Source organism: Macaca mulatta, chromosome 3 (genome assembly GCF_049350105.2).
Source record: "Macaca mulatta isolate MMU2019108-1 chromosome 3, T2T-MMU8v2.0, whole genome shotgun sequence".
NCBI classification, from domain to species: Eukaryota; Metazoa; Chordata; class Mammalia; order Primates; family Cercopithecidae; genus Macaca; species Macaca mulatta.
Genome location: NC_133408.1, coordinates 47,372,594 through 47,389,734, shown reverse-complemented (window position 1 = coordinate 47,389,734; position 17,141 = coordinate 47,372,594). Strand labels below are relative to the sequence as shown.

The window sequence follows — 17,141 nt, the reverse complement described above, 5'->3', positions numbered from 1 at the left end:
GCCGGAGCACATGTCCTGAGGCCCAGGACCGTGGTCGGCCGCTTTCGCACGTGCGTGGCCAGCAGAGGGCGCAGCCGGCCAGCCCCGCAGCGAAAGATCCCCGAGTGCCGCGTCAGCGATTGGGCTCCTTGCCCTCGCCGCCTGCCAGCTGCCCTGAGTCAGCAAACCACAGAGAGGCGAGGACCTCCCATTTTCCTAGACAGAACAAGTGGGCGTTGGGGGCACGGGTGAGTGTCAAGAACAACCGACCCGGAAGCGAAACGAGGGGGAACTTCCGTTCTTTGTTCTGTCCCCGGTGTGTGGGTCTGTGACAGGGTCCAACAGGGCCTGGTCCGTGTCCGGTCCCCCAAATCTGTCGTCCCTGTCCCCTAGGGTGAGTCCACGCGTCCCCGGGTCTCGCGGTGAGACGGAGGCTGTGGTCGCCGGGGAAGGGGGTGGTGTCTGTGCCGCTGCGGCCCTTAGGGTTCCCCGGCCGGTCCCGAGCAGGGTGCGGGGAGGCGCCCCTCCGTCCCTTGCAGCCCGTCCTCTACTCCGCTTCCCCAGGGATCCCCCTAGCCTAGCGGGAGCCTGCGTAGGGGTTAGTAATGGGGCTCCGGTTCTGGTTTTATGACTTAAACGGCGCCCCAGCTGGAGCGTTCAAAAGTTTCAGCAGAGTGATAGGGGCGCCTCTCTCTTGAAAGCAGCTAATGACAGCGACCCTAACTTGGTACTTCTCCCAGACGTTTTTATTTGATGTTAACACAGTAATTCGCGCCCGTGACAGGAGAGGAAGTTTATTTTTACAGAGCTGGGTCCAAGGATCAGAGAAGTTCTGCGAAGCTTACGCAGTTAGCACGAGGGCTGGGAGTGGGTGCAGACTCCGATCCCAGGGGTAATCCTGCTGGAGCCCAGTGCATCGAGTGATACACCCGGCTCAGGCTCCGTTTTCGGTTGTATTAGATTCCTGGTTTGATCCTCTCTCTGGAAGTGGGATTGAATCCATGTCGGTGTTTACACTTTGAAGGGCTTGTGTAAACTCCAGGAGAGGATAGCAGAGTGATGAACCTGAAACCGATGGACTAATTAGAGGAACTAAGCGTATTATTTTCTCCAGAAAAGACATCTCTGGAGAGTGGGCATCATTTGATTATACGTGTTTGATGGACAGTCAGGTGGAAGAAGAAGATCCTGTTGTTGAAGCTCTTTTGTTTTTAAAAAATTTTTTATTTATTTATTTTTGAGACAGTCTCTCTCTGGAGTGCAGTGGCGCGATCGCGGCTCACTGCAATCTCCGCTTCCCAGTTCAAGCGCTTCTCCTGCTTCAGCCTCCGGAGTGGTTGGGACTACAGGCGCCCGCCACCACACCCGGCGAATTTTTTTGTATTTTTAGTAGAGACGGGGTTCCGCCCTTTGGGCCAGGTTGGTCTCCAACTCCTGGCCTCAAGTGATCCCAACCTTGAGATCCCACTCGCCTCAGCTTCCCAAAGTGTTGGGATTACAGGCGTTAGCCACCACTCCCGGCACTTTTTTTTTCCCTTTTAAAATTTTTGTGCGTGTTAAGGTCTTGCTCTGTTGCCCCCGGCTGGAGTGCAGTGGTGCCATCATGGGTCACTGTAGCCTGGAACTCCTCCCACTTCAGCCTCCTAAAGTGCTGGGGTTACAGGCGTGAGCCACTGCATGTGGCCAGTCATTGAATTTCTGTGATGCAGTAGGTCTCTGTGAGGTGAAGGTCCAAGGAGATAGATTTTCAGCGAATCACCTGAAAACTTCTAATGGCTCAGCTGTACAGTGTGGATCCCCTGCTGAAGTAGTTGGGAGGACAGTATCTAGCAAGTTAGCTGACAGAACGTTAGAACTTTCTTACCCTGGGTGGAGGTGGACCTGAGAACCTACCATTCCCTTTCATCTCTCCACGGGTGCAACACAAATACTACTAGTTGTGGTGGTGGTCTTAATTGGTATTTATTAGCATATAATAAGTATTCTCTCTTTTTTTCCTTTTCTCTAAATATCTTGATTAGAAATGAAGTTTAGGGTGGACTCGGTGGCTCACACCTGTAATCCCAGCGCTTTGGGAGGCTGAGGCGAGAGGATCACTTGAGGCCAGGAGATTGAGACCAGCCTGAGCAACATAGTGAGGCTGCATTTCTACAAAAAAAATTTAAAAAAACTCAGCTAGATGTGGCAGTGCACACCTTCAGTCCCAGCTCCTTGGGAGGCTGAGCTGGGAGGATCACTTGAACTCAGGAGTTTGAGGCTGGAGTGAGCTTAAACTCACTGCACCCCAGCCTGAGCAGCAAAGTCAGACCCTGTCTCACATGGGAAAAAAAAAAAAAAAAAAAAAAAGATATTTGCATGAATATTTTAAATTCCTTTTTTTCCCCTTAATCACACAGCATTGGCATCGACAAAAGTCAGAATTCCCGGGAACTTGAAGAGAGGCTGCTAAATTCCCAGTAATTGTTCCTTTGGCCTTCTAGGGACTGACTTCAAAGAAGGAAGGAAATAATCAGGCAGGTAAAGCTTTCTGTGTCTCATTCTCACTACCAGACCATCTATCTCGGCCCCCAGGGGCAGCACCAGGGAGTGAGGCTGGCAACAGAGCAGGGGAAGGGCCCCGCCTGGACCTGAAGCCATGGGGGCACAATGGAGAGTTTTCTTTCTGTGAGAAACACTGTTTACTGCTCCAGACACTGGGTGCTTGTTCTCAACAATATGCCTTTGAGTTCCAGCTTTGCTTAACCCAGCTGTGAGAGGGAGCATTGCCTTTTTCTCTGGAGTCAGACCTTTGACCTGCCTTTCTAGGAGTTTGTACTGAAAGCTGACTTGTTGAGGGTGTCAGCTCATAAATAGCCCTGGAGATTGTAAAGGTGGTTGATAAGAGGATATGATGGTTGGCTCTGAGACACTGTTGAAGGGACCCTGCTAGGAGGGCGATAAGGTGTGTCACCTTGATTGCCAGTGGCCTGGCTTGTGCCTGAGTCAGTGCTTTCCACTGTGTAAGGGCACTGGTATTGGACATTCTGTATCCCATGCTACCCAAAGACCAGAGTTGTCCAAACTTGTAATTGACTTTCAAACAGGACTCCTCTTCCTTTGTTCTTTTTTTTTCTTTTATTCTCTCAAACATTCTTTTATCTAACCCTCTTCCTTTGATGCCTTATGTGAGTGTAACAGTCTAATTATGAAGCACATACTTTTTGCATTCCTGATTTTTTTTTACTGCTTGCAGTTGTGAGTTGCAATAGAGTTAGCACTCAGCAAACATTTGGTATGTGAGCAAATGAGTAAAGAGATAATGAGAAGTGGATAAAATCCAGGGTTTTTTTTTTTTTTTTGAGACGAAGTTGCACTCTGTTGCCCAGGCTGGAGTACAGTGGCGTGATCTCGGGTCACTGCCACCTCTGCCTCCTGGGTTCATGCGATTCTCCTGCCTCAGCCTCCCAAGTAGCTGGGATTACAGGTGCATGTAATACCATGCCCATCTGATTTTTGTATTTTTTCCTTTTTTTTTTTTTTTTTTTTTTTTTGAGACGGAGTCTCGCTCTGTAGCCCAGGCTGGAGTGCAGTGGCCGGATCTCAGCTCACTGCAAGCTCCGCCTCCCGGGTTCACGCCATTCTCCGGCCTCAGCCTCCCGAGTAGCTGGGACTACAGGCGCTGCCACCTCGCCCGGCTATTTTTTGTATTTCTTAGTAGAGACGGGGTTTCACCGTGTTAGCCAGGATGGTCTCGATCTCCTGACCTCGTGATCCGCCCATCTCGGCCTCCCAAAGTGCTGGGATTACAGGCTTGAGCCACCGCGCCTGGCTTTTTTTTTTTTTTTTTGAGACAGAGTCTCGCTCTATTGCCCAGGCTGGAGTGCAGTGGCGTGATCTCGGCTCACTGCAACCTCCGCTTCCTGGGTTCAAGTGATTTTCCTGCCTCAGCTTCCCGAGAAGCTGGGATTATAGGTGCACACCACCATGCCCAGCTAATTTTTTGGATTTTTAGTAGAGACAGGGTTTCATCATGCTGGCCAGGCTGGTCTTGAACTCCTGACCTCATGATTTGCCCGCCTCGACCTCCCAAAGTGCTGGGATTACAGGCATGAGCCACCATGCCCAGCCTGGGAGTAGTCTTTTTATGCCAGTAAATGTATATACCCACTCCTGCATTTTGTTATAAATATGACTCAAAGTGGTGGGGGCAGCCAACGGTGGGATATTGTTGAGGAACCTGGGCCCTTTTTGTGGTCCTTGTGGTAGTCTCATTTCAAGGATTGTATTTACCAGGATCTAAAAGACTAGTCCCAGGCTGGGCGTGGTGGCTCACGCCTGTAATCGTAGCACTTGGGGAGGCTGGGGTGGGTGGATCACCTGAGGTCAGGAGTTTGAGACCACCTTGGCCAACATGGTGAAATCCTGTCTCTACAAAAAATACAAAAATTAGCCAGACGTGGTGGCGTGATCCTGTAATCCCAGCTACTTGGGAGGCTGAGGCAGGAGAATCAGTTGAACCTGGGAGGCAGAGGTGGCAGTGAGCCAAGATTGCGCCATTGCACTCCAGCCTGGGTGACAAGAGTGAAACTCTATTTAAAAAAATAAATAAATAAAAGACTAGTCCCAGTTGCCGCATTTCTTCTCACTGTTCCTGGGTAGTCACTGAAATGCTAGCTCCCATCTTTCTGTATCCAGGAGGTTTTTTTGAATTATCTTTGAACCTTGAACTTTTGCTTCTGCAGTGCTTCCTCATTCTCCTTCAAAACCTGCTTCCCACTGAGTCTGCACGTAGGAGGCCAGAGAGCACCTTGCCCTTCCATGGAAACTCAGGCCGATCTCGTATCTCAGGAACCTCAGGCCCTGCTTGAGAGTGGTGAGGAATAAGGACTTATTCATTCTATTACTCAGTCATTCAGCAGCAGTCATCCATTGAAATCGCTCATTCACCAGGTACTAGGCTAACTACTAGAATCTAGACGTGAATAAGACACACTCTTCGTCATTCAGTAACTCACAGCCTAGTGGAGAAGCTGACCAAACAGTAATCAATGACAGCTTGATAGGTTTGATAATTGAGGCAGATTTTTTTTTTTTTTTTTTGAGACGGAGTCTTGCTTGTTGCTCAGGTTAGAGTGCAGTGGCACAGTCTTGGCTTACTGCAACCTCTGCCTCCTGGGTTCAAGTGATTCTCCTGCCTCAGCCTCCCATGTAGCTGGGACTACAGGCACCCACTACCACGCCCAGCTAATTTTTGTAGAGACGGGGTTTTTGCCATGTTGGTCTGGCTGGTCTTGAACTCCTGAGCTCAGTGCCCACCTTGGCCTCCCAAAGTGTTGAAATTACAGGTGTGAGCCATCGCACCTGGCCACTGAGGCAGTTTTGAAGGGTTGTGAGTACCTCACGTGAGACTAAGGAAACCGTGTCAGTCATTCCATTTTTTGGGCATTCTATGTGGCTGACTTCATAGGCATAGTTTGTGCTTTTTAGGAGCATGCTTTTAGAGGAAGCACTTGGGAATCATTTTGTGGGTCACAGGCAAAAAGATAAGAGTGAATAGGAAGCCACTAAAATATATTTTGCAGCCAGGCGCGGTGGCTCACTCCTGTAATCCCAGCACTTTAGGAGGCTAGGGTGGGCAGATCACAAGGTCAGGAAATCAAGACCATCCTGGCCAACACAGTGGCCATCTCTACTAAAAATACAAAAAATTAGCTGGGCACGGTGGCATACGCTTGTAGTCCCAGCTACTCCAGAGGCTGAGGCAGGAGAATTGCTTGAATCCGGGAGGCGGAGGTTGTAGCGAGCCGAGATCGTGCCACTGCACTCCAGCCTGGGCAACAGAGCGAGATGCCGTCTCAAAAAAAAAAAAAAAAAAAGAATTGCAGAAAAAGATAAGAGATCCAACATAGAAACAGGAAACATTTCTAGTGTACAGATTTGATCTGGGGTGGAGAGAAAGGAGCTGTGGGCATTGTGTTTCCAGTTAGGGCTGGGGTGGAGCTGCTGGTTTTTCTCTGGTCTAAGAACTTCATGCTGGGTGCAGTGGTGCACGCCTGTAATCCCTAATCCCAGCTACTTGGGAGGCTGAGGCGGGAGGATCACTTGAGCCCAGCAGTTTGAGACCAGCCTGGGCAGCATAGCAAAACCCACCTCAAAAAAAAAAAATAGACCATGCAAGAGCAGGATCGTATGTTTCTGGCCAAACTTGGGTGAATGGACAAGAATGCAGTCATCACTAAGATAGGACTGGGCAGCTTCATTGAGAGAAGAGTGACTGGAGAGAGAAGAGGGGGCCCGGGGCAGACTGGAGGCCTAGAATGACTAGGCCTGTGGCCATCTGCTCAGGCAGGATGGACCCGCTCTGAGTGTGCCTTTGTTGGACACCCTTGAGCTAGCTGCAGAGGAAGCAAACTTAGAAATGTGAGAGAGAGGGTCCTGTGTTGTCCCAGGACCCCGGGAGCTTTCTGTGGGTTGGGAAGTCAGCAGGTTGGGAGGTCACAGAGCAGATGGACTCATTCCTGGGCCCTTTTATTGCCCTTCAGCTCTTCCTTCAAAAGTTCCTGCCTTTTCCGACAAGGACAGCCTGGGGGATGAGATGTTGGCAGCTGCACTCCTAAAGGCCAAGTCCCAGGTAAGCTGTGGTTCCCTTCATCCTTTTCCTTTCCATTTTCTGTGCAATGACATCCCATTCAGAGCTTTAAACCCTGATTGCCTCCATCAGGCCCATGGTTCTGTCCTGCTGAATCATGGACTCTCACCTTCCATCTTGGACTCTTGTCTCTCTTCCTCCACCCTGCCCTCCTTTCCTCCCTTCCCAAATGTGCATTTTTCACCCCATCCTCAGTTATTTTTTTGGTGCTGCCATTCACATTCCTCACCCTGAAATTGCATGCCAGCATGTGTTGTTTCAGGAGCTGGTAACCTTTGAGGATGTAGCTGTGTACTTCATCCGGAAGGAGTGGAAGCGTTTGGAACCTGCTCAGAGGGACCTCTATAGAGATGTAATGCTGGAGAATTACGGGAATGTGTTCTCACTGGGTAAGGAGTTGTGCCTTCTCTACAAAACTCACTGGTGTTTCTTTGCTTGTTTGTTTGTTAGTAACAATCTAGTCACTGAAAAGAGCTGACTGTTTCAGCAGATTTTTTTTTTTTTTTTTGAGACGGAGTCTTGCTCTGTCGCCCGGGCTGGAGTGCAGTGGCCGGATCTCAGCTCACTGCAAGCTCCGCCTCCTGGGTTTACGCCATTCTCCTGCCTCAGCCTCCCGAGTAGCTGGGACTACAGGTGCCCGCCACCTCGCCCGGCTAGTTTTTTGTATTTTTTTAGTAGAGACGGGGTTTCACCGTGTTAGCCAGGATGGTCTCGATCTCCTGACCTCGTGATCCGCCCGTCTCGGCCTCCCAAAGTGCTGGGATTACAGGCTTGAGCCACCGCGCCCGGCCAGATTTTTTTTTTTTTTGAGGTGCAATGGCACCACCTTTGCTCAGTGCAACATCCACTTCCCAGGTTCAAGCATTCTCAGGTTCTCACCTCTGCCTCCCAAGTAGGTGGGACTACAGGCACGCACCACACCAGGCTACATTTTGCATTTTTTTGTTTTGTTTTGTTTTGTTTTAGTAGAGACGGGGTTTCACCATGTTGGCCAGGTTGGTCTCAAACTCTTGACCTCAAGTGATCCACCTGCCTTGGCCTCCCAAAGTGCTGGGATTACAGGCATGAGCCACTGTGCCCAGCCTGGCTAAGGATTGACTTAGTCTTGGAAAATTGTAAGAACAATAATCTTAACTCATTTATACAGTAGTTTGCAACTTATAAAGCATTCTCATATATATTCTTTCATTTAATCTTCACAGTAACACATTAATTGAGGCAGCTAGTATTATTCCTCATTTTACAGGTAAGGAAAGTGATAGCCACCTCACCTGGTGAGGTGGCTCACACCTGTAATCCCAACACTCTGAGAGGCCGAGGCAGGAGGATCACTTGAGGTCAAGAGTTCAAGACCAGCCTGGGCAACATGGCGAGAGCCTGTCTCTACCAAGTATCCAAAAAATTAGCCAGGCATGGTGGCACATTCCTGTAGTCCCAGCTACTTGGGAGGCTGAGGTTGGAGGATCACTTGAGCCTGGGAAGCTGAGGTTGCAGTGAGCTGAGATGGCACCACTGCACTCCAGCCTGGGTGACAGAGAGACCCTGTCTCAAAAAATAAATAAGTAAATAAAGTGGAGGTGAGGGTAGAGGTCTCAATGCTTTGTGCATGCATGGTCATCGATTGCGCTGATGAGTGGTAAAACTTGGGGCCTAGTCTTTAACTCCAAATCTGGTACCTTTTTTTTTTTTTTTTTTTTTTGAGATGGAGTTTCACTCTTGTTGCCAGGCTGGAGTGCAATGGCGTGATCTTGGCTCACCGCAACCTCCGCCTCCTGCTTTCAAGCAATTCTCCTGCCACAGCCTCCTGAGTAGCTGGGATGATAGGCATGTGTCACCACGCCTGGCTAATTTTGTATTTTTAGTAGAGACGGGGTTTCTCCATGTTGGTCAGGCTGCTCTCGAACTCCCGACCTCTGGTGATCGGCTTGCCTCGGCCTCCCAAAGTGCTGGGATTACAGGTGTGAGCCAGCGCACCTGGCCAAATCTGGTACTTTTTCCATGTTATTCTCAGGACTTAATATATAATCCAGAGACTTCTCTGAAGGATTATTGTGTTGTGATCCCCGAACACATGAGGTGCTGCTCTGTGCCCATGTCTCTGTCCTCCCCCCTTCTCTGCTTCTCTACTCCCCTTCTGTAACCTCTAGGGACCTGTTGCTTTGTTCCGGACCTAGTACCCCTGCTGCTCTGTAGAAACTTAGAAAGGTTATGAGGCCAGGCGCGGTGGCTCATGCCTGTAATCCCAGCACTTTGGGAGACTGAGGCGGGCAGATACTGAGGTCAGGAGTTTGAGACCAGCCTGGCCAACATGTTGAAATGCCGTCTCTACTAAAAATACAACAAAATTAGCTGGGGTGGTGGCATGTGCCTGTAATCCCAGCTACTCGGGAGGCTGATGCAGGAGAATTGCTTGAACCTGGGAGCGGAGGTTGCAGTAAGCCAAGAACACGCCACTACACTCCAACCTGGGTGACAGAGTGAGACCCTGTCTCAAAAACAAACAAACAAACAAAAAACAAGAAAAATTAAGAAATTAGTTTCTTAACCTTTAGGATGTAGAATTCCTTGTCTCTCACACCACTCTTAGTGGGCATTTTCCCAAACAGAGCCAGGAGACGTTCCTGAGTCTCATTTGAGACCTCCCTGTACATTTCCCTTCTCTCTCTGGCAGATCCGGGGTGTGGAATTGAGCTCTGGGACTCTCAGGGTGAGCAGATAAACTCTTCCCATGAGCAGAATTCCCATTTCTGAATCCTGCCACCATCTCTCTGCTAGAGTGAGAGGAAGAGTCAAGGGGCCTGGGTTTAAAGGGAACTGATAGCAGAGAGGAAAGAGGTACCTGTTCAGGTGAAGGAGAAACAGCTGTTCCTGTCCCTAACACACATTACCCTGTCTTTACTTTTTAAAATACCAATTAAGCTAAAAATGCAAACTCTCTGGACCCTTTACATTTATCCTCTGTGCGCAGAGTTGCCTTTAGAAACTCCAAAGGAGTGAAGAGACGTCACACACTGAGATTCTTTGCATAGCCTCACGTGCAAGCATAGCCTTACGTGCGAGCATAGCCTTTTATGCATAGGGCCCAGAGGTGGACTCAGCTGTCTTGCCGTTTCCATGGGCTTGGCATTTGTGGCGTGACAAGTGCCATGATTGCTCTTCTTATGGGGCCATGTTCGCCGCTAGCATCCTCCCCCTTGCTCCTTCCTGTGCTGCTGCTGTCTCTCCTCACCCTTCCCCCTTTTTCTCACCAACTGTACTGTACTTGCTTTCCCTTCTTGCAGTCACTGTGTCCCCAGTTATATCCACTGCCTGATCTCTCTAAAGGCTTTGTCACTTCATGAAGCAATATGACCTTCCTCTTCTAATATTGGTTCCCTACCTCTCTGCCTGATCCGTCCTCCCCTCCACACACACTCAGCTGTCTCTCCACTTCCAGCTCTGTTCTCCTTGGTTTTGCTCTCTGCCCTGCCCCTTCCCTGTCTCCTTAGCCTGGTTGTCTCATTTTGCCTTAGCAGCACACATATGGGGCAGGCCTTTTTGCAGGCATGTGCTCTTGGCACTGTAAGTATTCATTATGATGATCCTGTCCTGTGATTTTCACTCTTTCTTCCCCAAGGAACAAGTGACATTTGCATTTTTTATTGTGTCAGATCGTGAGACCAGAACTGAAAATGATCAAGAAATTTCTGAAGACACAAGATCACATGGGGTCCTACTGGGAAGATTTCAGAAGGATATTTCTCAGGGTCTCAAGTTTAAAGAAGCCTATGAACGAGAAGTCAGTCTAAAGAGGCCACTGGGGAACTCCCCTGGAGAAAGATTGACCAGGAAAATGCAAGATTTTGGTCAAGTGACAGTTGAGGAGAAGATAACCCCCATGGGAGAAAGAAGCGAGAAATATAATGACTTTGGGAACAGCTTCACTGTGAATTCCAACCTTATCTCACATCAGAGACTCCCCGTGGGAGACAGACCCCATAAGTGTGATGAATGTAGCAAGAGCTTTAATCGAACTTCAGACCTTATTCAACATCAGAGAATCCACACCGGAGAAAAGCCCTATGAATGTAATGAGTGTGGGAAGGCCTTCAGCCAGAGCTCACACCTTATTCAGCATCAGAGAATCCACACTGGGGAGAAACCTTATGAATGTAGTGATTGTGGGAAAACCTTCAGCTGTAGCTCTGCCCTAATTCTGCATCGGAGGATCCACACGGGGGAGAAACCCTATGAATGTAATGAGTGTGGGAAGACCTTCAGCTGGAGCTCCACCCTCACCCACCATCAGAGAATCCACACTGGTGAGAAACCCTACGCCTGCAATGAATGTGGGAAGGCCTTCAGCAGGAGCTCCACCCTTATTCACCATCAGAGAATCCACACTGGAGAAAAACCCTATGAATGTAATGAGTGTGGGAAGGCCTTCAGCCAGAGCTCACACCTCTATCAGCACCAGAGAATCCACACTGGAGAGAAGCCCTACGAATGTATGGAATGCGGAGGAAAGTTTACCTACAGTTCAGGCCTTATTCAGCATCAAAGAATCCATACCGGGGAGAACCCCTATGAATGTAGCGAGTGTGGGAAAGCCTTCAGGTACAGCTCGGCTCTTGTTCGCCATCAGAGAATTCACACTGGAGAGAAGCCTTTGAATGGGATGGGCATGAGCAAAAGCTCCCTCAGAGTTACGACCGAGTTAAATATCAGAGAGTCCACGTGAAAGAGCCACACACCCATTTTCCTCACTTCCCCTGAGTCTCAAGAGGTCTTGCCTTACTCTATAAATCTCAACAGCTTAGGATGTGTCCCTTCCAACTCAGACCTTTCATTTTAGAGAATGGGGCAGATTGGGCAAATCGGTGAATTTTACCAGAAATCGCACCAGCCTTGGAAAGCAACAAGGCAAGCGGATGGTGTGCTGGGAACAGAAAGCAGCTCTGGGACCAGTCACCCCATTTAGGAAAGGAGTTTGCACTAAACCATTTTTCTCACAGCAGAGGAACCTTTCCAAGGTGGGGACGGAAGCACAGTCGGGACAGAATTTGATGGATTCCTTTAGTTGGAGTCCACGTAGTCAGCACAGACAGCAGTGGAAAGGACGCTCTGGGTCCTGTTATTTGCTAGGGAGAGGAAACGGAGACTATTTCAAAGTTACTGTTCCTAGTCCAGCTTTAAGTTTCGATAAGGAACATGCTGTTTTGTTTCATGATTTTATTAATTATGGAAATTTGGCATTGAGGGATTATTTTATTGAGGGTGAAAGAGATTCCAGAAACATCTTCTGTGACGATGATGTCCTTTAGGGCTCTTGGAGCAGCCAGACCATGTTTCCAAGAGAAACCCGGTATACTGCCGGCAGACCCCCGCCCTCCCCAGTTGTCCTGGGGCTGAATGGGCAAATCTATCCAAACAGCTAGTAACCGGCTGTGAGGGAGAGGGTCAGAAGCACTTAGCGTTGGCCTCTGATTCCTGTCCTCTCGTCCTCTTCCCACTCCAGTGATGAAAATGATTTTTCTCTAAATGCCTGGGTAAGGATGCTTTCAATGGGTAAGGATGCTTTCAAGGAGCTCGCTCGGCCTGCCTACCCTGCCCTCTCACCTCTGACCGCTCCTGCCTCCACCTCTGACTCTTCAGCAGCTGAAGATTAATGCAGATAAAGAGCAAAGCCCAAAAGGAGGGGGAAAAAAAGCGAAGCCCAGAGAAGGCAGGCTGTGCCTGAGCCTGATGGCAGAGCTCGTTGCTGGGTGAGGATGGCGTTCTCCAAGTATTCCCAACCGACGGGATGACCTTCCATTGTGTTTTCCTAACCCTGCTCATCCTGTAGCATAAATGAAGTGCACTATTAAACAGAATAGTTTTTCAGAAGAGATTGAGTGTGGTTTTGTGCAGTTTGGACCGTACATTTCAGTTAAAACAAGACATGTTGGCTTGGGTATGGTGGCTCACACCTGTAATGCCAGCCAGCACTTTGGGAGGCCAAGGCTGGCAGATCACCCGAGGTCAGGAGTTCTAGACCATACTGACCAACATGGAGAAACCCCGTCTCTACTAAAAACAAAATTAGCTGGGTGTGGTGGCACATGCCTGTAATCCCAGCTACTCGGGAGGCTAAGCCAGGAGAATTGCTTGAACCCAAGAGTTAGTTGCAGGTTGCAGTAAGCTGAGATCGCGCCACTGAACTCCAGCCTGGGCAACAAAAGCGAAACTCCATCTCAAAAAAAAAAAAAAAAAAAAAAAGACATGTTGGTGACTATAAATGGAATCTGAAAGTTGACTTAAATTTTTCTTTTTTTGTTTGAGGCAGTGTCTCGCTCTGTTGCCCAGGCTAGAATGCAGTGGCGCCATCTTGGCTCACTGCTGCCTCTGCCTCCCAGGTTCAAGCAATTCTTGTGCCTCAGTCTCCAGAGTAGCTGGGACTACAGGTGTGCGCCACCATGCCCCAGCTAATTTTTGTATTTTTAGTAGAGACGGGGTTTCACCATGTTGCCCAGGCTGGTCTTAAACTGAGCTCTAGCAATCTGCCAGCCTCAGCCTCCCAAAGTGCTGGGATTATAGGCGTGAGCCACTGTGCCCAACACTAAAATTTCTTTATAGGCTAGGTGCAGTGGCTCATGCTTATAATCCCAATACTTTGGGAGGCCAAGGCAGTAGAATCTCCTCAGACCAGCCTAGGCAATGTGGCAAGACCCTATCTCTACAACAAAATTTTTAAAAAATTAGGGCTGGGTGCCGTGGCTCCCACTTGTAATCCTAGCACTTTGGGAGGCTAAGGTGGGCAGGTCACAAGGTCAGGAGTTTGAGACCAGCCTGACCAACATGGTGAAACGCCATCTCCTAAAAGCAAACAAACAAAAAATCAGCTGAGTGTGGTGGCGCGTGCCTGTAATCCCAGCTGCTCAGGAGACTGAGGGAGGAGAATCACTTACACACGAGATCGCACCATTGTACTCCAGTCTGGGCGACAGAGTGAGACTCCGTCTCCAAAAAAAATTAGCTGGGTGTGGTGGTGCACACTTGCGGTCCCAGCTACTCGGGAGGCTGAGGTTAAGAGGATTGCTTGAGCCCAGAAGTTGAGGCTGCAGTGAGCCCCTGTGATTGTACCACCGCATGATGACAGAGCAAGACGGTCTCAAAAATAAAATAAAATTACTTTATAGATTATCTTTTTTTTCTTTTTTTTGAGACAGAGTCTCGCTCTTGCCCAGGCTGGAGTGCAGTTGAGCAATCTTGGCTTACTGCAACCTCAGCCTCCCTAGTAGCTGAGATTATAGGCGCCCACCACCACGCCCAGCTAATTTTTGTATTTTTAGTAGATACAGGGTTTCACCATGTTGGCCAGGCTGGTCTCAAACTCCTGACCTCATGATCTGCCTGCCTCAGCCTCCCAAAGTGCTGGGATTACAGGCATGTGCCACTACGCCCGGCCTATGCAAATAAGTTTTAAATCTGCCTGTGTTCTCAAGGCTGTAATCCCAGCACTTTGGGAGACCAAGGTGGGTGGATCATGAGGTCAGGAGTTCGAGACCAGTCTGGCCAACATGGTGAAACCGTCTCTACTAAAAATACAAAAATTAGCCAGGCTTGGTGGCATGTGCCTGTAATCCCAGCTACTCGGGATGCTGAGGCAGGAGAATCACTTGAACCCAGGAGGTGGAGGCTGCAGGGAGCTGAGATCAGGCCACTGCACTCCAGCCTGGGCAACAGAGCGAGACTCTGTCTCAAAGAAGAAAAAAAAATCTGCCCATGTTGTCCTGATGGCTCTCCCAAGCCTCAGTCGTGGGTCTCCAGTGGACTGCAGAGCAGTTACTACTGGACTTTCTACAGTTTCATAGTATGTTTCAAACCAGATCTCACTTTCCCATTTATTGCCCTCTCTTAAAATTTCTGTAAACCTGTCAGGGTCAAAATTTTGTAAGTTTTCTTTGATTATACTCCTCATCCTTCTCCATCTAACCAGCATCAAGCCCTGGGCAGGTTCAGTAAAGCTGAAGTGGAAAGATACTGTTTTCAGAGGTTTTCAGAGTTGAGGTTATAGAGGAGATGGGATTTGCAAGTGATGGTAGCAGCAGCTGATACATGGCATATACTCTGTGTCAGCATTGCCTGGCTCTTTTCCAAGTGGTTTTCACGTATTAAATCATCAGCTGGGTGCAGTGGCTCACGCCTGTAGTGTCAACACTCTGGGAGGCTGAGGTAGGAGAACTGCTTGAATTGAGGAGTTCCAGACCACCCTGGCAACACAGTGAGACCCAGTCTCTACAAAAAAAAAATTAGCTGGGCGTGGTGGCACACATCTGTAGTTTCAGCTACTCAAGAAGCTGAGATGGGAGGACTGCTTGAGCCGAGGAGTTCAGAACTAGGCTAGGCAATATAATGAGACTCCGTCTATGAAAAGAAAAAAAAAACACAATCCAATACTTGGTGAGGAATGATGGCCTACAGTAAATGAAGTAGAGTTGATGAAATGATGAGCAGAGAAAGGGTGTCAGCAGACTCAGTGTGTGTTAAAATGAATTTCTTACATGAGTCCTGAGAACCAAACACCTATGTTATCTCAGAGGGCCTAAATAGCTTCCCGTTCACTCAGACAATAAAGGATGAACTGAGGGCAACACCGGGATTGTTCAGTGACAGCTGCCTCAGCAGGGTTAACAGTAGGAGATTCTGCCACAGAACAGAGTTCCCTGTTGTTAATAGGATGACTGGTCAGCAGAGGCCAGGCAGTGGCACTGAGCTCTCACAGGTAAAGTGGACGCAATTACCATGATGGGCAACAAGGCCAGAGTGGCAACTAGGGTGATTTTTTTTTGAGATGGAGTTCCGCTTTGTCACCCAGGCTGGAGTGCAATGGCGCAGTCTCGGCTCACTGCAACCTCTGCCTCCCGGGTTCAAGCAATTTTCCTGCCTCAGCCTCCTGAGTAGCTGGGACTACAGGCGCATGCCACCACACCCGGCTAATTTTTGTATTTTTTCTTTCTTTTTGAGACGGAGTCTTGCTCTGTCGTCCAGGCTGGAGTGTAGTGGCACAATCTCAGCTCACCGCAAGCTCCGCCTCCTGGGTTCATGCTATTCTGCCTCAGCCTCCCAAGAAGATGGGACTACAGGCACCCGCCACCACGCCCGGCTGATTTTTTGTATTTTTAGTAGAGACAAGGTTTCACCATGTTGGCCAGGCTGGTCTTGAACTCCTGACTTCAGGTGATCCACCTGCCTCAGCCTCCCAAAGTGCTGGGATTACAGGTGTGAGCCACCACACCCGGCCTGTTTTTATTTATTTTTTGAGACGGAGTCTTGCTCTGTCACCCAGGCTGGAGTGCAGCGGTGCGATCTCGGCTCACTGCAAGCTCCACCTCGCAGGTTCATGCCATTCTCCTGCCTCAGCCTCCTGAGTAGCTGAGACTACAGGCACCCACCACCACGCCTGGCTAATTTTTCTTTCTTTTTTTTTTTTTTGTATTTTTAGTAAAGACGGGGTTTCACTGAGCCAGGATGGTCTCGATCTCCTGACCTCGTCATCTGCCTGCCTTGGCCTCCCAAAGTGCTGGGATTAGAGGCGTAAGCCACCACACCCGGCCTTATTTTTGTTTAAATATGAATTTAAAAAAAACAATAGAGATGGGATCTCACTATGTTGCCCAGGCTGGTCTCGAACTCCCGGGCTCAAACAATCCTTCTGCATCAGCCTCCCAAAGTGCTGGGATTACAGGCAGGAGCCACTCCTGGCCCACTAGGGTGTCTTGACCCACAGGAATCTGTGGCATTGACTAATAACCCTTGGTGTTCTTAGCAAAAACTTTCAGCCAACAGGGTGAGGCTTTGATTTGTATAAGCAAAAAAATCCCAAGAGTGGATGAGAAGGCTGATACCAGCTGTTAACAATGGGAAATTGCAATCCTTCCGCTACTTTCCAGATCTGAGCCAGTTCTGAGATTCGGAATCCATCAACTCAAGGGGAGTTTGGGTTTTTTTGAAGACCTTCCAACTGTACCACAAGTATATACAATAAATATTTCTCCAAAGGACCTGTGGCTGTTCACTAATGTATTAGGAAAACAGAATGCCCAGGCCTTTTGAGGCTTTTTGATATAGGATCTAAGATGACACAAATCTAAAACTTACCATTGCCCTCCAGACAGAGGTCAGCTGATAAATGGAGTCCTGGCCCAAATCCATCTCAGTGGGCCCAGTGGGGACAGACTCACCCTATGGCCATGTCCCTGAGAAAATAATTGGGATATGTTTAGCAGGGGGATAGATGCCCAGCACATTGGTTACTTAACCTGTAGCACAGGTAGGTCATAGGAAAAAGGGTCAAGTGGAAACTCCTGCACACCCTGCCCTTCCCCAGCCAATCAAAGTGGCAAGAAAGAAGTACCACACCCTGGCCAGGCGCGGTGGCTCACGCCTGTAATCCCAGCACTCAGAGGCTGAGGCAAGTGGATCAGCTGAGGTCGGGAGTTCGAGACCAGCCTGACCAACATGGAGAAACCCCGTCTCTACTAAAAATACAAAATTAGCTGGGCATGGTGGCACA

The 17,141-nt window shown here is 49.0% G+C and overlaps 1 protein-coding gene and 1 long non-coding RNA gene across 12 annotated transcripts in view; both read left to right on the top strand.

Moving 5' to 3' along the window:
• The first annotated feature begins 270 nt into the window (after window positions 1-270).
• The window catches only part of ZNF3 (zinc finger protein 3), an 18,853-nt gene continuing 1,982 nt past the window's right edge, over window positions 271-17,141 (top strand). Inside the window, exons 1-7 of one of the 11 annotated variants that reach the window (XM_077996261.1) lie at window positions 271-373; window positions 2,376-2,492; window positions 4,701-4,831; window positions 6,501-6,589; window positions 6,870-6,996; window positions 10,258-11,203; window positions 12,105-12,469. In XM_077996261.1, coding sequence (XP_077852387.1) covers window positions 4,777-4,831; window positions 6,501-6,589; window positions 6,870-6,996; window positions 10,258-11,203; window positions 12,105-12,255 — 1,368 coding nt within the window. In that variant the 5' untranslated portion in view covers window positions 271-373; window positions 2,376-2,492; window positions 4,701-4,776 and the 3' untranslated portion in view covers window positions 12,256-12,469. Of the gene's footprint in view, window positions 374-2,375; window positions 2,497-4,700; window positions 4,909-6,500; window positions 6,590-6,869; window positions 7,134-9,085; window positions 9,862-10,257; window positions 12,470-17,141 lie in introns of those variants that run through there. The other 10 variants (XM_077996260.1, XM_015134420.3, XM_015134419.3 and 7 more) reach the window with 10 other exon arrangements.
• LOC144339708 (uncharacterized) overlaps window positions 16,415-17,141 on the top strand; it is a 1,571-nt gene continuing 844 nt past the window's right edge. Inside the window, exon 1 of the long non-coding RNA XR_013415065.1 lies at window positions 16,415-17,099. This is a non-coding gene — a long non-coding RNA (uncharacterized LOC144339708). The remainder of the gene's footprint in view (window positions 17,100-17,141) is intronic.